This window comes from Pseudophryne corroboree, chromosome 1 (genome assembly GCF_028390025.1).
Source record: "Pseudophryne corroboree isolate aPseCor3 chromosome 1, aPseCor3.hap2, whole genome shotgun sequence".
Taxonomy (NCBI): Eukaryota; Metazoa; Chordata; class Amphibia; order Anura; family Myobatrachidae; genus Pseudophryne; species Pseudophryne corroboree.
Genome location: NC_086444.1, coordinates 951,292,101 through 951,314,082, shown reverse-complemented (window position 1 = coordinate 951,314,082; position 21,982 = coordinate 951,292,101). Strand labels below are relative to the sequence as shown.

The following is a 21,982-nucleotide window of genomic DNA, read 5'->3' as shown; positions in this document are numbered from 1 at the left end:
CCTATTTAAATTTTGGACTGCGCTGCAGATGCACCTCTGGAGCCACCACTGGTACCAACCAACAAGTTCCTAACTTACATGTTACAAACTTTGTTAGGAGCTAAAAGGTTAGTTGTTAATCTCTGTCCACTTTATCACTCTTCAGAGCTTACTACATCTGTCCCTATACACCAAATCTTGAGAGAGAGAGCAGGAGAGCAAGAAAAGAGAAATATGTGACCAGTCATGAATGACTTCCATGTAATACTAGTAAGATAATAGAAAAGTGTGATTAATGTTTAGTCTACAGTACATTGAAGATGGGCAGCATAATGGCAAAGCAGTTAGCATTGTTTATTAACTTTCTTCTGATTTGGGCATATTATTGGAAGGACTGCCAGCAAATTCCTGGAGAATATGTTTCTGATTTAAGACAAAGTCTGGAAACAAAGAAGTAAATGGAACGGTCAGCTCATTTTAATGGGGGAGGGGGGGTGTTTAGGATACATAATTAACATAGATTATTACCTCTATGTATTTGTGTGTGGTAGATAGCTAATTTACTACTGTAAATTTTTGTGTTTTTTTTTCCCTAAAATGTATTAATGATTTATGCTTGTTAAATTTTGTTTTCATAGAAATGATAATCTTTAATTATATATAATCACAAATGACTGATATTCCCCATAATATAATGAAATAAGTTTTTTTTCTGTGCATAATGAAGTGGGTACCCTGCTGTTTCTTCTTACAAAGGAAATGCATATTTTACTAACTAACGAGGGTCTTAACTATGTCATGTTAACTTTATGTTCCTTATTTTTATTTTATACATTTATAACTTCAGGACCTTTTCTCTCTACCCTTAACCTTTTCTATATTCTTCTTGATAGTACTCCTTGATGTCCCTCTTGTCATACTGATGCTGATTAGAAAAAGCAAAGGTTACTTTTAAAATTGGCTCATTTATGTGGAAATAAGATATCATACTTAATAGATTTGCTCAGCACGTGCTTGTATCAGAATATACATTATCCCATTTATAAGACTTGAAAGCTGACATTCACTGATTGCATTTCTGATTATTAATCAAGTTCAATTTCTGTAATTATAAGAACATTTTTAACATATAAGTGTCCTAAAATACTTCACAAAGGACAAAATAGTTTAGGAATTTTGTATTTTTTAAACATTTTATTTTATTAAATCATAAACATATTAGGGTAGGATCACAAGAATAAGATTTGATTTATAATAATTTGTACTGAAGCTATTTTCTCACAATACAAAGCCATAAAACTGGCCACCATAGATCAGATTCTTTATGTGGCCAATAATATTTAGGTTCCATTGAACCCTGTTATAGTGGTTGAAAGATGACAATACTTACTGATAATGTCCATCTTCTGACAGCAGTTTTTACCATAATCATTTTAAAATTTGGATTATATATCATTTTATCTACAAGGTTCATTCTGTGCTAACACATGTTGCAAAATAAGTGCCTGACTAGGGTTGTAACAAAAATTTTTGGATAACCTCTCCCACACTTGGCACAGTCTTCTGTGTAAACATAGCTAAGTGCCAGACTTAGTAGAGCGGTGCTGACAAGAATGAACGAGTGCCACTATGTGACACATTCAGTGAATTTCGTGCCTTTTGCTAAATAGTACCCTAGTTTCATGTACTTAAGGTTATAAGGGCTACCCAGATGGTTCAGAGTAAGACCCAAATAGTAGAAGCAATATACTGTAGCATGGATAAGGAAGCAACCCATATATTTTATATCTAGAGATGCAAGGGTGTTTTATTAATGATACCAACAAATACTGGGGCAGACAATGAGTATAGTTCAAACAGTTTGAAGTTTTGATACATAGTATAGCAACAGCAGCAAAATAATTAAGCACAAAGCCTAGTCAGTGTCAGTTTCAGAGATCTGGCACACATATGGCCAGTACAGTCCTTGAAGGATGAGACAAGTGTGTGTTCAGTGGCCATAGCTGAGGTCTGGTGCAAAAGTAGGCAATGCAGTCATAAAAGGATGAAGCAAAAGTATATTCATTGGCTGTAGCAGAGGTATGGTACAATATGAGGATAAGTAACAACCAAACATCAAACAGAAGGGTGGCAATTTACTGTGGCAAGGAGCCGGTACAAAATGAAAGCAGGCAAAACTGTAGTTTGGGGACAGGCAAAACTATGGTCTGGGTCTAGCAACTGTCTTATTTAGAGTATGGACAATCACTATAAGGAGTACACAGAGATAAAGCAATCAGGAAAATCAGTACAGCAAGAGTTTTTCACAGAGCAAGGCTCGGCAGCTTAATCCCGACACACATTAACAACACCTTGGAAGGTGCCACTGAATTCATCAAGCAAAAACAGAAGGATGTCTATGTACGAGACATCTTCCATTTACACTGCACTGGCAGTGGCTGCAGGTCTAATCAGATGCAGCCGCAGCTATCAGGCTGTGCCGCATAGTGCCTCAGCACTTCCTCCATGCTGATATGTGTATCGTCAAGTCATGTGAAGGCACATAGGAGGCAGACGTAACTATGGCTCCTAAGGGGTGCCACCACGGCCGCCCCTCATAGCCCCGATGCACCTCCTCCAGGTCCCTGGCTCTCCAGCAGCAAGCAGTACCTGACTACATGTCTGCTCCCAGCAGCATCGCTGTAATGCTGCTGCCACCTGTAAGAGGAGCCAATGATGAGGGAAAACAAGAAAACAGCTTAAGGTAAGTAACCCTTGGGGGTTTCTGTGGAACAGACAGACAGTACAGATCTTAGACCAATGTGTAAACAGCACAATAGAGAAAACACAGGAACATAATATATGTTTGTGTGTATATACACATATATACACGATTAAGTCACATTATTATGACCACCTCCTACATTTGACGTCAGCAGCGCGTAGCCCATGAAGTACATCATGTGTCGTGTTCTGGCTTGGTGGGTATATAAGATGTGTGATAGGCCGTCTGCACACATATCACTAGTTCATGTCATGGGTAAAAAAGGGGCAATTTATAATTTTTGCAGAAAGGGACGTATGTATGCACGTACAATTAAATATCCCAACCAGACCATATATATATATATATATATATATATATATATATGTATATGGACAAAGAGATTTGCAATAATCCGACTCTGTAGAATTCCGCTACTATTATGAGGTTCAGCACAGAAACCTACGGAGGGCACAGTCCAGGCAGATTGAACCACAAGGTTGAACAGTGATCACCTTCCCATTTCTCTATCAGATAAGCTTTGCCGTTTTCAATTTGATGTATGGGTTTTTTATTCTGTGGGGGCCAATAAATTGTGTTAAACTTTATTGCACTTTTTTTTTGGTATTTTTCTCTATTTCTCCCTTATATGATCGCTCTGGATGAGCACTGGAGGGGCTGATTCATTGTCGAGTTGATTTATCAGATGATCTTTGATCAACCAGGAACTTTTCCAGTTTTATATGAATTAAAGAGTGGATGTATTCCACTTTATATGGTACTTATTTCATTTGATGGTGCTTTGGCATATGGTGGAACCTTTATGAAAGGTTTTGTTTAATGAACTAGGAGGCGCTATTCTCATACTAATTTTTCAGAAACACAAAGACCGTCTGAACAATGGTACATTGGAGGAAAGCTGCCACTCAGTGGGAGAGGAGTGCATGAAGGTCCAGGAAACACTGATTGGACTACACCAAACGAACTGCATGTGGAACATATAACCTTTGGGTGTAGCACTTAGTAACACCTTCTTTATAATTTATTTCCTGTTATTTTGGGTACAAAGCAGCTCCCCTAAAGCATTGTCTTGTGTTTTGGTTATTGTCCATAATTACATAATGAATTTTGTTAAAGAATGTTTAGATCACGCATAGGTGTGGATAAGAGAGCGGAGGTATGTCAGAGAATATTCAATGAGCATACCGAATCTATCCCTGTTGTTAATAACACTTTAGATGAGAAATTTTTGGATATAGAAAGAGCGATGACCAGGGAATTGAAAGTGTGGTGGGATATTGCAGGTCTAGAGCAGTATCTTAAGGTTGGACGGGTACCAACAGGACTTAGATTAATAAAACAACCTACATTCACAATAAAAAATTAGCAGTTCTTAAAGGAAAGGGATACAGCTCTGCATGAGTGTTCTATGAAGTTAATGAGGTTGATCATTGAGGAGAAGAAAAGGGAATTAGCATCAATTGAGAAAGAGCTTAAAGTAAAAGAATTAGCACTAGAAAGTGAGAAGTCGAGTGAGAACTTTAAAGCTAATGAGATTGTGCTAGTGAAAAAATTAGTCAAGATAGAGGAGGAAGTAGTTTAAATTAAAGAGAGAAAATTCTATAGGGATAAATATGACTATGAAGACGATAGAGTAAAGACACGGAATGGAAATATGGCCACGGGGAATTTAAAGAAAAGGGACAGGTCAAACCAAAGGAAATATAACAAAGGGAAGACAATACCAATAAGGAAGAAATATCCGCAAAGAGTACAGGACACTAGGAGGACTGTTAACTTTGACCATGGCAATAGATTCTCAGCATTAAATCATCTTAATTCTGAAACAGATGGAGAGGATTTCTTTTTATCCCCAATGGCCTCAGCAGGAAACCAGGGAAGGAGATCGTACATTCGCAAAACTATACATCGAGCCTCTCCATTAAAAAGAAGACGTGCAGACGTAGAGGAAGCAGAGGAGGGGCTAACAGAATACAAGAAAAAAAAGAACCTTCGATATTAGAGGAGGATCTCCCAATGGGAGCTAAGGGGATATTCAATTTATTGGACCACAAACTGTCCAAATCTGAAATTGCAGTATTAGAGAAGGGTTTATCTTTTGCTCCCACCAGTAAACCTAATGATTTTTTAGCTGTTCACAGATATGAAAACAGATTTGTTAGGAAACTAACATTGGCAAGACACTTTACTAAGAACAAAGAGGTCGTTAATACTAGAAACCCCAACATGAAATCCAAATCAGGATTAAAATTGCCATCGAAATATTATCCCCTGGAGTCAAGAAGTAGTCAGATTGACATGTTTTACCAAATGGTAAAAAAGGACTTATTAGGGGATAATTCACATGTGATGAGTGGCAAAACCAATAAGAACCTCACGAATTTTGAGAAACAAGCCGAGAAGCAACTGAACGGGAATAAAGAATTGGTTCTGAGAAAAGCAGATAAAGGAGGAGGGCTTGTTTTAATGTACAGGATCGACTATGAGGTTGAGGCAAGACGCTTGCTAGCAGATACGAATTACTATCAGAAGCTCAAAAAGGACCCCACAGCTGATTTTGTGGAAGATCTGAGGCCAATACTCATAGAGGCTCTACATGGGGGAATTCTGTGTAAGGATGAATATCAGTTTTTAATTAAAAATTATCTCATCATTCCGGTCTTTTATTTTCTACCGAAAATCCACAAGAAATTAGAGAAACCTCCAGGCAGGCTGATAGTGGCCAGAATAGATTCTTTGACGGCCAACATATCAGAATACGTAGAAGTATTTCTGAAGAAATATGTGCCACATCTTAAATCTTTTATTAAGGATATGACATCGGTTTTACAAATTTTAAGGAACATGGAGTTGAAGGAGGATTTTATGTGGGTGACTATAGATGTACAGTCATTGTACTTTTCGATTAATCATGAGAAAGGGATAGAATCCTGTAGAGAATTCTTAACGTTGGATACGAATTTGGAATAGAAACATAAAGATTTTATATGTGTTATTATTCATTTTATTCTTAAACATAATTATTTTAAAATTCTTGATGAATTTTATATTCAAACCTGTGGCACAGCCATGGGGACAGTATTCACCCCAACTTTTGTGAATTTACATATGGGGAGCTGGGAGCAGAAATGTATTTATGAAAATAACCCCTTTCTGGAAAATCTAGTGCTTTTCAAAAGATATATAGATGATATTCTGATAATATGGAATGGGCCAATGGATACTTTTAATCTCTTTATGACACATATTTCAAAAAATGAATATAATTCCCAATGGCCTAAATGATAATTACGAGATTGCAGCACCTTTTTTATGAAGTAACTATTTTACTTATGATATGTTTTCTACCTGTGTCCATAATAATGAATCTATTTTTTATGTGTTTTTTATGAAGTTTTATGTTTTTTATGAATTTATACCAATCATGTTTTTAATCCCGGTATTAGGAATTATATAGGATGCTCATAATGCAAGTGAAGAATGGACTCCAGTAAAATGGAGGATGGACTCCGGAATAGTGTGGCCGTGCGAGCAGGTGAGGAAAGCGGCACTGTGATCGTACTATTTCCAGCACGGGCAGTCCCATGGCCCGGAGTGCACGTGCATGACGTAAGCGGGAGTCTTTGCATCATGGCTTCACCGCGTTTAAGCATAGCGGGGTGACATCATCCCACAACAATGACGGCAGTCATGTGACAGGATCTCAAACAAGCAAAGTGAGATGTACACTGTATAACCAGTGAAACCGGGACTTCTGCTGTTAAAACGGATGTGAGGTAAAGTGTAAGGAATTTGTGGGTGGTAATCCCACCCCTAATTAGACAATCAAGATGGGTACAAATAGAGGGTACAGGGAACAGGCACTTTACTCCTGAAGAAGTCCAGGCAGATTGAGCCACAAGGACGAAACGCATTGAGCAGTGATCACCTACCTGTTCTCTATCAGATAAGCTTTGCCGATTTCAATTTGATGTATGGGTTTTTTATTCTGTGGGGGCCAATAAATTGTGTTAAACTTTATTGCATGTTTTTTTTGGTCTTTTTCTCTATTTCTCCCTTAAATGATCGCTCTGGATGAGCATTGGAGGGGCTGATTCATTGTCGAGTTGCTTTATCAGATGATCTTTGATAAACCAGGAACTTTTCCAGTTTCATATGAATTAAAGAGTGGATGTATTCCACTTTATATAATACTTATTTCATTTGATGGTGCTTTGGCATATGGTGGAGGAACCTTTATGAAAGGTTACATTTAATGCACTAGGAGGCGCTATTCTCATACTTATTTTTCACATATATATATATATATATATATATATATTAAAAATCTATTTCACAGGAAAATCTGACTATATTCTAATTACCAATCAGGCCGCTTATCTTGACTCATGAAGTTGCAATATACAGTACATGTCAATCCAGTAGATGGCAGACCAAGAGAAAATACTACATATTATAGTATATGTATAGTAGAGTTGCTGGTCATGTACTATAACATGACCAGCAACTCTACTATACTATATATATAGTATAGTAGAGTTGCTGGTCATGTTACTTCGAACCTTTCAGTTTTACTGTAGGTTAAGTAGCAATGGATTTGAGATCAACAAGATAATATTTGTTTGACCAAACTGAATTTAGAATGAACTGTGAAATTGATTGCCCCTTGAATTGGATTTTGTTGTTTACATAAAACAATAGAAAACTGTGGAATATCAGTGTACTGTTGCAGGGACAAATGCTCAGGCCTGCTGGAGTAGATCTCAGGACCAGTTGCTTCTCCCATGGACATCTTTTACTTGGTTTTCTCACAAATTAGTAATCCCAAGCATCTTTTTGTATTAATCCCTGTTTACAAAGTAATTTTGTGATCAATGTCTACAATATAAAATATACATCACAGTATTAGATGCCATATTGTCTTAGTAAAATTAGTTGTGCTGAGCAATAACAGACATTCATGTGAGCGAAGCCATGTGTAAATGCTAGTCATAATTAAAAGATAAAATGTAAAGTCACTTTGCTTTGGGAAAATAGGATGCTAATGCTTTCTGTTTGTACAGTGTCTCATTGGTCACTCTATAAAGGAACCAGCAGTAGTCTCCCATCATCACTGTAGGGTCCCACTGAAAGGTCTCTTTATAACTAATAGCAGTTGTGATAGTAGTGGTGGATGCTTTATTAGTATTGTTTTAATTTTCTCCAGACTTCAAGCGCATCTAGCAACAGAGTTAGGTACAGAGTATTATATATGGTGGGGAGTGGATCTCATCAGTGTGTGGTGATGTACCCTCACAGATGCAAAAACAGCATATTGAACATTTGAGTGTTCTTTCACTTTCTTGATGTTACTTGTGTATGCACGGCTGCTGTATCGAATGCCTGGATTCAATGACAAGAATATCTTGGATTTCAAAGCATCTATTGCTCAAGCATTGATCAATTCTGGCCCTAAGGAGCGACATCGAAGAGAAAGACCAAGTGAAAACACCACATCCATTAATGCGTAGGGCTGTGTCAAAGGTACCCCCTGTAGTCAGGTCCAGTGTGCTCATCCAAAGCTTACTGATGCAAAACATGTTAACAGTTGCCACAATACAGCTGTTTGCAGTATCTTGAGCCTTTATGTCCTGGGTGCTTCTATAACTTTAATATTAAGCGTTATACTCAGTCAAATTAAGTTTGTGATAAAGGCTAACTTTCTAGGTATGAAGCAAACTCAGAAGCAAATGAAAGGAAACAGGAACTATACTAGACATTTGTTTTTTTGTTTAACCTTACTTTTTTGCACGCAAATAATAACAAAAACTTTCACAGTTAAAATACTTTACCATGATAATAAGGTGTTTTTTTTGTGAATGCCTGATATCCAGTCAAGTGGTCATGTATCTAACATCTTTAGTTTGATAGATTAAAATTTTTTTTTGTTTCAATCTTCTCCCCTTAATAGTATACCACAGCTAAAAGTCCATCTTCTTGTCAGCACAAATTCTTCACTTGGAAGAAAAGTGAAGTAATGCCAAAAGTATATTTTAAATATTGTCGGTCTAAATATTGTCAGTCTAACAATTCTACATAATAATCAATAATTTGTTTACAGTACTGTATAAACAAATGTATCATAAAATCTAGGTATGAAGGGACAGTTGAATCTTTCAATTGTATGTTTAAAAACAAATATTGAAGTATTTTGTAATTATGATTTTATTTAAAATTTTTTACACTTTGGGCACAAAAGCTAGTCCCATTTGGGTCTAGCCCTGCATGCACTGTTGTTGGGACTTCCACTCTAAATTTCTGGAGAAATTATCATGATGTCAATACAGTAGGTTATTTGGAATAACCCATCCCTGAATGTGGAAATGCTTCTGAAAATTGATATACATTTGTATGTGGTAAACCAGCGAGCAAAGGTACAGGGCTGGAAATTCTAAATGGCATGAACCAAGTTGTTCAGAGCCTCCCCCTTCAGGAGGCCACTGATCTGTCAATGAGTAGATAGCTGTCATTATAGGCCACAGTAAAAATCCATCGAGATATACAGTAGACATATCGCCACCAGCCAGAATGCAGAAGATAATATCTAAACTACAGTAAACACAAATCAGTTGAATTCTATTGCGTGAAGAAAACTTTCTTTTCACCAACTGTTATAAATAAAAGCACTGAATGTTTTCTAAGTTAGAATAACTGCACAGCTGTAGGATCACAGAGTATCAAAAAAGAGCCATATGGAATGCCCATCTCAGAGCCATCAATGTGTTCACATTCTACTGCACATTTAACTAAAGCAGGATAAGTTCTACAGAAAGCAGAAGAAAAAAAACCAACAGTTATAGGTGCTTTTTTGTTCCTTAGTGTTTGAAATGTGTTCTTGAAAGGCTTTTAATTTATGTATATTTTACAGAATGATTAATATCTAGTTTTTGTTCATTTAATAACTGCTATAATAGTAAAAATATGCGTGTATGTGTTTCTTGAATTATTGATAATCATTGATAATATTAAATGTTTTTCAACATGACAACAATTTAAGACATTCAATTCTCAACTCCAATGTCAGAATTTAGTATTTTGTGTTTGATATAGTTTGTTTTTACTGTTTAATATAGCATTTGACTATAAGCTGCACAATGTTTAGAAATACACAACTGGTTTGTGTTTTGTATTTCATACACTGTACAACAGAAACTATGGAAGCTAATGTATAATTTTATGACTACCTTTGTTGGAAGATAAGCGCATGTATTTTTTTAATCTTGTACATGTAATCAGTCACTTACTTTCTATGATCTTGAACCTCTTTCTGATGTACAGTAACTGGATTATGCTGTGTGGTTTTTAACCTTTGTATTGAGTATATATTGTGAATTAAAGAGTAATGACGTAACCTGGAATTCCTGACATATGGAAACCACATTGTTATGGTTTAGGTAACTTGACAGTATGGAGCCAATACCCTCACTTCTTCAATTTATTCTCTATTTATAGATTTTATGTATATGTGTTTATTTTTCTTTCTGTATTCTAGTTTTTACCAGAAACTGTTCTTGAATACAGTCCAGTATACAGTCCAGAATACAGCACTCAGTGAAATAAATCAATCAAAACTTACAGTAGTTTCAAAACAGCCCTCCCTAGTGCCCAACCTTAACCTCCTCCACACAGTCTAACGCTAACCCTCCCAACATACTTAAGTTGGGGTGCTGACTGCTGGGATTCAGGCGTCAGGATTCCGAGCAGTGTTGGGATTCTGGTGCCGATCTTCTGACTGATGCATGTTAGCTGTCATGATGCCAACTCTATCTATCTATCTATCTATCTATCTATCTATCTATCTATCTATCTATCTACAGTATATACATACATATAGTAACCAGGATCCAGCAATCCCAGTAAGCCTTCTAATACTTGCGCTGGTGCTCTCACAAGTAGTAGTGAATAAATGTTCCAAAGGTGCGGCACTCAAGCTGATAGACTTAAGAAAAACAGGCTATAGTCCTGCATTTTTCAACGTTTCAATTGTTGTCATTCAAATTGTCATCATAATATAATATAATATAATATAGCAAGGATGCACTCACCAGACTTGAGTATGAATCAGAGGTTTTAATCAGACATGCATATACTGTAGGATGTTGACAAAGGCCTGTGTCGAAACATCAACATCCTTCAGCATATGCATGTCTGAATAAATCCTCTGATTTAGCCTCAAGTCTGGTAAGATATAGATATAAAAGGGGCAGTGTCGGACTGGGGTATGAAGGGCCCACCAGGGAAATGCAATCACAGGGTCCCACTAAGGGGCATAGCCATATGCTGGAAGGAATGTGGCCACGTGACCAGAGAGGAGTGGCCAGCCATTATAGGCGCCACCTAGCATAGTATAGAAAGAAAAAGAGCTCTACCTTGCTGCCCACTTCAGGCTGTCATGTATGTGCCTGGGTTATACCTGGAGAGAACAGTACTATATGCGCCTGGGTTACACCTGGAGAGAACAGTAGTATACGCCCCTGGGTTACACCTGGAGAGAACAGTAGTATACGCCCCTGGGTTATACCTGGAGAGAACAGTAGTATATGCGCCTGGGTTACACCTGGAGAGAACAGTAGTATACGCCCCTGGGTTACACCAGGAGAGAACAGTAGTATACGTGCCTGGGTTACACTGGGAGAGAACAGTAGAATACGTGCCTGGCTTACATCAGGAGAGAACAGTAGTATATGTGGCTTGGTTACACCAGGAGAGAACAGTATATACAATAATGACCCCAGTAGAGTGACAGATAAACATAATGACCCAGTATAGTGGCAGATACACATATGCCCCCACTAGTGCAGTGGCAGATACACAGATGCCCCCAGCAGGGCCAGAAACACATATGCCACCAATAGTGCCAGATAAACATATGACCCCAATAGGGCCAGATACACATATGCACCCTATAGGGACAGATACACATATGCCCCCAATGCAGCCAGATACATATATACCCCAATACAGCCAGAGACACATATGCCCCCAATAGTGCAGTGCCAGATACACATATGCCTCCCCCATCAGTGCCAGATGCACATAGGCCCCCAGTAGTGTAGTGCCAGATACACATATGCTGCCCCCTGCAGTGCCAGATGCACATAAGCCCCCAGCAGTGCAGTGTGAGATACACATATGCCCCCAGTAGTGCAGTGCCAGATACACATATACCCCCAGCAGTGCACTGCCAGATACACATATGCCCCCAGTAGTGCAGTGCCAGAAACACATATGCCCCCGGTAGTGCAGTGCCAGATACGGATATGCTGCCCCCAGCAGTGCAGTGCCAGATACACATATGCTGCTCCCATCAGTGCCAGATACACATACGCCCTCAGTAGTGCAGTGCCAGATAAACAGATACTGCCCCCACAGTGCCAGATACACAAATACTGCCCCCACTGTGTCAAATACACATATAATGCCCCCACTGTGCCAGATACACAGATACTGTCCCCACTGTGCCAGATACACAGATACTGCCCCCATTGTGCCAGAGACACAGATACCGCCCCCACAGTGCCAAATACACAGATACTGCACCCACAGTGCTAAATACACAGATACTTCCCCCACAGTGCTAGATACACAGGCACTGCCCCCACAGTGCTACTCACTGCTGCCGCCTGGGCTCTGCTGCTTCTCCTGCTGCTGCTCCTGTGTCTGAGGCCTCTGACTCTGCCTCACAGTCACCGCCTGAGCTCTGCTTCCGCTCCAGCTGCTACTGCTCTGTCTGAGGGCTGGGGAGAAGAGCACAGCGTGCGCCTCTCCTCCCCTCAGTCCGACTCTGAGGGCAAGGCATGCTGACAGGAGTGTATTGCATATGGAGTATATATAAAGTAACTGGTGACAAGCTACAACAGTGATGGCTAACTTTGACACTCCAGCTGTTGTTGAACTACATATCCCAGCATGCCCTGCTACAGTTTTGTTATTTGGCCATGCTAAAACTGATGCAGGGCATGCTGGGATGTGTAGTTCAACAACAGCTGGAGTGTCAAGGTTAGCCATCACTGAGCTACAATGACACATAGCCATGCAGGCCGCGGCTCCCAGTCAGGCACAGTGTCTCTCTATGGCTAACTTATAGTTCTACCATTACTGCAGGGATACAAGATGCAGCATAATAAGGGCTCACTGTTGCACAGTGGCTGCTAGAGTCTCCCAATAGTACCGGTAGGAAGGACAGGGTATACACTCCCAATTCAAAGGGGTTATACGGAGAGCAGAAAGTTACCCAAAGATTAATGCCAACCACCGTAAAGAAGTACAGCCCAGGGTCCTCCTGTGGAACACCAACGCGTTTCGGATAAAATCCTTCCTCAGTGTATACCCTGTCCTTCCTACCGGTACTATTGGGAGTGGCCCCTATTGCATTTAGGGTACCTCTTGTGGTGTTTTATTTTTATTTTTCGTTTTTGTTTTTATCTGTCTTGGATTTTATTCCCACATCATTGAGTGGGAATAAAATCCATGACACCCATAGAGTGGGAATAGAACTTGTGATGACCACAGGTCGCCGCCGAGCCCGCAAGCGGCTTGTTGTGCTCCCCCACCCCATCGGCATTCCACTGTCGGGATACCATCAGAAGTAAGCTGATCGCCCAGGGCATTGGGTCACCTTGGCAACTCAGGATGTCCTTTCCATCCTTATAGCTACTTTCGCACGGAGGGCACTGGAGCATTTATTATCAACAAGAGGAGTGCCAGCCTATCTCCAATCTATAGCTCCAGTGCCCTCCGTGCGAAAGTAGCTATAAGGATGGAAAGAATGCCGGCACTCCGAGACTTGTTTCAATGCTAGAAATGTATTTTAAGAATGCATGTTACACCGTTTCGGGGGACACACATGCCCCTTTGTCAAGGTGAGTAGACACACAAAGTAAAGCCCGCCACTGATGTGAGATTCCAGGCTGGGATCGTGCCAAGCGCATCACCCGGCTGGTGCAGGATGTTGACGTCGGTGCAGCTGGGAAACTGGTTACCATGGTAATGGCGGCCCGGGCATTTGGTCACCTTGGCAACTCAGGATGTCCTCTGATCTCTCCACTGCACAACCCTGCAAGACAGTTGAAAAGTGTACCGCTAATCTCACCATTAAAAGGAGAGTGAGCGAACATTAAATACACCCAAATAAGTGTCCAAGAAATAGATAACAATAAAAGCAAGAACTACAATAAATGTCAGCCTTTATAAGTTTATACAAGGACCAATTTATGGAACAAAGAGACCAAGCAAGGCATACACTAATGTGGTAAACAAATAGAATGATACCATGTACCAAAAAAAAGGGGGTAGCAATAAAGTATATTAGTCCCACCACTGAGACATTGAGTGAGCTTTCAGTGCTCACATTAAGGAAACTCTTGGATAGTAGGACCAAAACCAATAAGGTATGCTGTAGGTCCTGATAAAAACACTACTTTATAATATACCTATAGGGAGGACTAGTGTACAGAAATGCTTGCTGTACTAAAGGAACTATATGTCCAAGTGCAGCTAGAAGAATAATGTTCAAGTATGGATAAACTGTCATAAAAAAGTGTAGGGTCACTCCACATTTCTGTGTCAAATGGGTGTTTGTCATCCAAATACGCTCCATGTCATTTTCTCATTCAACACACGTGGATGGATGGTATTTAGGGAATAAATCCATTTTGGCTTCCAACCGTAGTAATTGGCCGGCCCTGTCTACTCCCCTTAACGACTTGGGAATATGTTGTATGATGATATGTTTCAAGTCTGTGAGAGAGTGCCCGGCTGTTGAAAAGTGTCGGGTTACAGGTTGGTCTGGCGGGGAACCAGATAGGGCTGCGCTGATGGCTGACCTATGTAAGGCCATTTGTTCCCTTACACTTCTAGTGGTTCTACCCACATAGTTGAGGTTGCATGGACATTTGATCAAATAGATGATGAAAGAGGAGGTACATGTTGCCACATGTTTTATGTTCAGCAACTATTTTTCTGTATATGGATGTTTAAACGATGAACCCGTGAGCATATGATAGCAGCCTGCTTTCTTGGAAAGGAAGTTCTCTGATTTACCTGTTGCTTTATACATGTCAGTAATGTCAGTACGTACTACAAGGTCTTTAATATTGCGACCTCTCCTGTAGCATGGTCTTTTATCTCGGAAGCAATCCAGTCTCTTGTCGGTCGAAACCAGAGGCCAAAGGGCGTATTTGGATTACATGTACACTAGTCCTCCCTAGAGGTATATTATGCAGTAGTGTGTGCCCTGCTTAGTCTCTTTGTTCCATAAATTGGTCCTTGTACACATTTATATATGCGGACATTGATTGTAATCCTTGCTTTTATTGTTACCTATTTCTTGGACACTTATTTGGGTGTATTTTATGTCCTCTCGCTGGTCTCCTTTTAATGGTGAGATTAGCGGTACACTTTTCAACTCTCTTGCTGGAGTGTGCAGCGGAGCAATCGGAGGAAGTCCTGAGTTGCCAAGGTGACCTGACGCCCGGGCCGCCGTTACCATGGTGACCCATTTCCCGTCCATGCCAACATCATCATCCTGCACCAACCGGGTGACGTGCTTGGCGCGATCCCTGGCAGGAATCTCACATCAGTGGTGGGCTTTACTTCTATTTAGGTAAGCTCTCTTATGTTTTGTGTCTACTCACCTTCACAAAGGGGCATGTGTGGCCCCAAAATGTTGGTGTAACATGCATTCTTAAAATACATCTCTAGCGTTGAAACAAGCCTTGCAGTGCCGCCGTTCCGTTCTTTCCATCCTCATATATATATATATATATATATATATATATATATTGGTAAACACATCCGGCACTCAGTGTAGAGGAATAAATGCCTGGGTGTGCTCCTGGAAATCATACAGTAGCATATCCTTCCCCACCTGTGGCTCAGGTGTATACGGCAAAGGAAAAAGAGGCGGCACTCCAAGGACTTAGTTAAAGCTTGTATTCAAATCATGGTGCAAACAGGACAAACCTGTTCATGGCAATAAAAAAGACATGGCAGGCTTACAACGTTTCAAGGCATTAAAGCCTTTTCCTCAGGTAAGAATACCCATGTGCAGTGAGAACATAAAATTTTGTATGAATGATGTATAAAATGAAAATGCAAATCTTACCTGAGATAAATATGAATGTCCGTCCGATCCACAAACAGGATTTGTGTAAGCTACTGGACATTGTTTGCAGCTGGAAGAAAGAGGAACACCTCTCCAGTATTTATAGGTTAATCCAGCTTCCTTCATGCTGTAATAAAAATGTATGATATAGGTATTTATAACTCAAAGAAAATGATATAACATCGACTGATTTATGATCAATAAATATTCTTGTTGCTTTATTATGATGGTTAGTACCTTCATTTGGCCTTGATAGCCAAAACACTGGATATATACAGTATAAAAAACGAAGGTTTTGTATCCTGACGATAGGGCATTAAAACACTGAAATGTTGTAAGACCTGATTGGTTTATAGAATATTCGTCTAGCTGAGTGCCACACCATTGTTTTCCTGTATCTATACATTTGTGTATGTGGAGGCACCGGCAAAGTTACCTTGTGCATCGTGGAGTGCTGGTCCTATGCGGTTGTGTATATATATATATATATATATATATATATATACACACAACAGGCAGGTCCGGCTCTCCCATTAAAGTCAAAAGCGCTGGGTGCCCTCACATGGGATGAATACATACAGCAGGCTGGTGCGGCACTCCAAGCGACTGTCACAAATAGGCAATAGAGTCATCGGTATGGACAACGTTTCAAAGCAATTTTATGTACCTGATGAAAAAGCTACATTAAATTGCTTTGAAACGTTGTCCATACCGAGGACTCTATTGCCTATTTGTGACAGTCGCTTGGAGTGCCGCACCAGCCTGCTGTATATATATATATATATATATATATTTGAAAGGGGTGCTCTGCCTGCTATATCTGAAAGGGGTGCTCTGTTTGCTGTATCTGAAAGGGGTGCTCTGTCTGCTGTATCTGACAGGGGTGCTCTACTGTATCAGTCCAGGCTGGGTGCTCTGTCAGCTGTATCTGAAATGGGTGATCTGGGCGTCCACCTAGGGGCTCCATCCCAGTTTAAAATTAAAATAATAAAAGCTATACACAAAAAGACTAATAATATAATTATAAGAAAATTATAAAAAAAAAAATCTAAAAAATATATATATTTTTTTGTTTGTGCTGTACCCCAGTGTACTATACAATTTTTATTTTGTTTTCAGAAGTACTGTGACACTGCCAGTCAGACCGCAGAATATTATTATTTCATACTCATTCACATATTGTCCGACAGTGTTGGTGAAGGTCAACCGCAGTGTTCGATTATTATCCCTTACTCATACATGTATTGTGTGACGCTGTGGGTGAAGGTGGTACCACAGTAATATATTTATTTCCCACTCATACACGTATTGTGCAACACTGTTTATGAAATGAAACCATAGTGTTAGATTATTATCTCCGACTCATACACTTATTGTGACATTGTAGGTGGTATATTTTTTGTACAAATTCTTGTGTGCTGTACCCCACTTGGTTTGTGTTTGTTGATAGATATGGAGGATAAACAATTGAGAGGAGAGACATGGATGGTTAATTCAGAGAATGTAAAATCAAAGAAAAAGTAAAAGTCGGATTAGTAAAAGTCAGATTAATGCAATAATATAACCAATACAAATTGTTGTCTATGCATTACAGACCATCACCAGAACCCCAATTATTAATTTAAATGTTTTAAATCAAACAAATTATATGAAATTACTAATCAATCCTTCCTTCCACTACATACATACTCAACCCCCCTTGGGCCCCTGATCTAGTTATTGATAAAGATGTGTGACAAACCATTTATGTTGAATTTGGCTTCATGTTGTTCACATGATTTGGCCTTTTTTTGTTCCTAGAGTATTATTAACCTCAATAACATTCATTTCCAGGCAATTTTGACCACAGTACAAACAATGAAAAATATATATTGTACAGAAGCACCATTGTATGATGTTTAAAATTGTCACCACGGAAGCTTGTTTTGATAAAGATTCAGAAAATTGGATTAAAATGTCGACAATAATAAGCCTTACTTTGACCGTAATAAAACACCTTTGAAAGCAAACCTGTTGAAGAAATTGTTACTGGAAGAGTGCACCTCCTTTCTATTGGACATTGTATATATGGGGTGCATGTAACACTGCACTCTCCACCACAGAAGCTGTGTACCCCGCTTCTGTGGTGGAGAGTGCAGTGTTACATGCACCCCACCCTGTGAGTGGTAAGTGCATAGCTGTGCCACGCTTCTGGTGCGGTGAGTGCTGTGGTTTTTACTTTGTGTGTATATGAAGGGGTTAATCTATGGTCAGCTCTTATTAACCGTGGCCACTAGCTTTCTCATGCACCCCTGTGTGGACTTTATTATCCTGAACCTGTCTCAGCTGCTCTTTAGCAATCATCTTTGAGCCAGTGCAATAGGTGACTAGTGTGCCTTTAAAAGCCATAAAGTCTGTGGCAGGTACACATTACATCTAGCAGGCAGATGATGCAGCAGTGTGGTAGTCAGGTTTTAAGACTCTGTGATAGTGTAGGACCTGTATGAAGGTGGGGTACCTTGAATCGGTATACAGGCTTCCGTGCATTGGCCAATCCACCAACTAAACCCCCATCATTTATTTATTGAATTGTTGAGGATAAGTGAGTTTACATTGGTGAGTGCTGGGTTCTCTGTTTGTATATATATATATATATATATATATATATAAAAAATGCAAATGAAGTGAACATGCATGTGTACCTTATATACACTTATATACACATTTTTACCCAAATGCTCATTATTTATATGGAGAAAGTCAGACCAAATATAACTTCATCCTATGCCAAAGTGTATTTTGTGATTATTTTTAAAAAGTTATTAAAATTATTTAAATTGTATGTTTGATTGAATTGTTTTGAGGTGAACTTATTTCCATTTCTTTTTCAAATGCTTTGATTTAATATTGTAAATAAAACATTTATATATATTTAAGATGGAACTTTAAGTAAGATATACTATGGGGTTTGATACAGGAACATTAAATATAATGGGTCTTGCATTCTTAATACACCTTATGGGAAGGAAGGAGAATAATAGCTAGTAGGATTTGCTGCATACAGTACCTCCCAACATTGATTCATTGAAAATCAGGAGTAATAAGCCTCACCCACACTTCTCTAAAACTTCAACCCTTTTGAGAGCAAGACAGTACTGTCGCTGCAAAATCAGGGCAGTTGGGAGATGTAAGTAAAGTAATCAAATATAAGGAAGGTGTGAGAAGTATGATTGTGAGGTCAGATGGACATATTGGGAATGTCTGACTGGCATATGAGGAGATAAAATTTGCATGTGTGAATGGCATCTTGTCTTACGGACATGTAAGACTCATGTGGACAGATCTGAAGGGAATGTAAGATTCATGTGAGAAGATCTGAGGTTCATTAGAGAATGAGAGAAGGTCTGAGGCATGCAGGAAGTCTGATGGCATGCAGAAAGTTCTGATTTTCAAGTAATGCACATGTTGGGAAGACTGGCGGTCAAATGTGGAGATCTGATTGATGTGTGGACCATGTGGATTTTTCTGAGGGGCACGTAAGTAGCACTGATTAGCCTTCTGAGAGAATGCGTAGACGTTTGAGTTACATGTGGGTGAGTTTTATAGTACATGTGGGGTTCTTAGTACATGTGGGGGCATTAGCTGGCAAATGCTTGTTTGAGGGCATGTGAAGCTATTTTGGAGCAAGTAGGAGGTCTCACTGGAATTTTGGAGCAAGTGAGGAGCATTTTCGGATGACATATGTGGGCATGCCTAAGTTGTTTTTAGGTTGTTTGCTTCATTTCATGAAATTAATAGTAATACAGCATGTTTTTGAAGTTTTGAGGACATGCACCCCTGGTCACTGTTTACATTTGTGGCTAATGCAGCTAGTAACATCTGATAACAATTGACAATAAAATAACTAAGATTTGAAAAAAAATATAAATATATATTTATTCATTTAAATCAACAATACATAAAAGTAAAAGTCCGCCACCAACTTTCTTATTTTTTAGAGTATGTCTAATACAAGGAATACAATATACAAGGAAGTTAAAAATGTTTCTATTTTTGCTAATATGATTTATTCATCCAGTGTGCTAAAATACACATTCAGTTTTTCACATATACATTTTACATTTAAGTGATCAATAAACACAAGAACAGTAGTTAAAAAAAAACAAGGATGATCAATAAACACATATTAAGGTGCATATTTATTAATTATCAGGCTTTAAACCTGATAATTAAAATTTTGTATCACCAATATTCAGGACACAAACAAATTAGGTTTCACCAAAATATATTAAAAATCACATACAAGGCCAGGGGCTCTGAAAGAAGCCTATCCCTGCGATGTGTTAGAAGTGAACTGATTGCATTAAGGATCACTTGCTACAGTGCATGAGCAAGAGGCCCTTGCCAGGGAGAGTTCCTATTGAACTTATCCTGGCTTATCCTGGTAAGTTCTGAGGAGTGTAGTCCATTGGCTACTATAGCTAATGCCAGCTGATTTAGCTAAGCTCCGGAATTTTCACGTTCTAAAGCAAGTTAAATGCAACAGTCTAGCAGCCCAAACAGAAACCTATGGGTGCTACTACTGCTATCAGAAATGTAGACGCCACAGCAGATATCATGGATATCTGTGGTCCCTCCATGTAACATTTGGGAGATAATTAACATTTACCGGATATTCCACAAATCTAATTTGATAAATAGGCGCATTTTCCCTTTCTTCATGCTACAGTACTGTAGGAGGTAAACTTGGGAACACAGCTAACATTGAGTCCAGTAAGATCATATTTTCCACCAGATTAGAACTTAGCATACAGCAGTTCAAAGCAGATTTATCTTTGGACAGTGCCAAAAAATATTAGCACTGGCTCTTTATCAGAGGGGAAAATATGATGGGAACATTATATGAAATTTTATATGGTGCAGTTACCACCTGTAAAATACCTACATCAGGTCTTTACATGATAGTAGTCACTGGATACAGACCTAATATTAATGAATAAGGAGGAACATTCCTTCACCTCCATAGAAAACTCAAACTCTTATATTCAAAGTGTGAAATATAAAAGTTCCATCTAGTCTTTAGCTGTTCAACAAGTTATACCACCTGAAAAGAGTGAGAGGAGGAAAAGTGGAAAGCAGAATTGTACAGAAGTAATAAATGTCTTTCCTAGAAAGCTCCCTAGAAGGGAGGTAGAAGTGTAAATGATATTAAAGAAGCATGCCAATACAGAATCAGTCAAGATTGGTCATGGTGCAAAAATTCAACATCAGTCCTCTCCTCCAGAACAGGGATAAGTATACATAAGTGAAGCACTTGGGGTTAGCCAAGAACATAACGATTTTGAATAAACAGCAAGGACCAAGACCTTTAAGGCACACAAGAGTAAGTCATAGACAGGACACAGAGTAAGTTCTAAGGAAGCCACGGTCATTTCCTCATGGGAAGCATCCTTCATGGTTATTTACTGTATAATGAAGTGCAATAATAATTGGGAATGAAAAGGTCAATATTATCCCGAGAGCTCTGAAGCATATAAACAGAGGTCTGCCCATTGCCCACAGGAAGTAAGAGAGAACACCTTGCTTGATCATAATATAAATGTTATTATTTTAATATAGTGACCATTCTACCCTATTTTGAGTTTCTAAATAACATGAAACTACCATTAAAATGTTCTCAAAAATATAATTAAATCTAGCCAGACAACCTCAAAAGTTTATTTTAGTTTTGATTTGTATTATGAGTTAACAAATAGCTACAAATAGTTTAATGCTGTTGCTTCAGCATAATGTAGTTGTGTTATGGCTAATGACATTACACATGAAAGTAACATGCATCTACTCATTCAGCAATAAAACAATGACATACAGTATACAGTATTGTGCTAACCTATAAAAGGAGCCACCTTTTAAAAACCTACTTGATCCGCAAATAACATAATGGCATATCTAAATAAGGCATGCTGCACCCATAAAAAAATAAAGGGAATGCCTCTTCACACACACACACACACACACACACACACACACACACACACACACACACACACACACACACACACACACTACACATTTATAGAACACTGACAGAAAGTGGATATTGGCACAAATCCTCT

At 38.9% G+C, this 21,982-nt stretch overlaps 1 protein-coding gene across 3 annotated transcripts in view; it reads right to left on the bottom strand.

Annotated features, from left to right (window-relative positions):
- SPOCK3 (SPARC (osteonectin), cwcv and kazal like domains proteoglycan 3) overlaps positions 1 to 21,982 on the bottom strand; it is a 504,342-nt gene that overhangs the window by 79,067 nt on the left and 403,293 nt on the right. For all 3 annotated transcript variants that reach the window (XM_063920424.1, XM_063920425.1, XM_063920423.1), the window contains one exon: positions 15,888 to 16,014. In XM_063920424.1, coding sequence (XP_063776494.1) covers positions 15,888 to 16,014 — 127 coding nt within the window. The remainder of the gene's footprint in view (positions 1 to 15,887; positions 16,015 to 21,982) is intronic.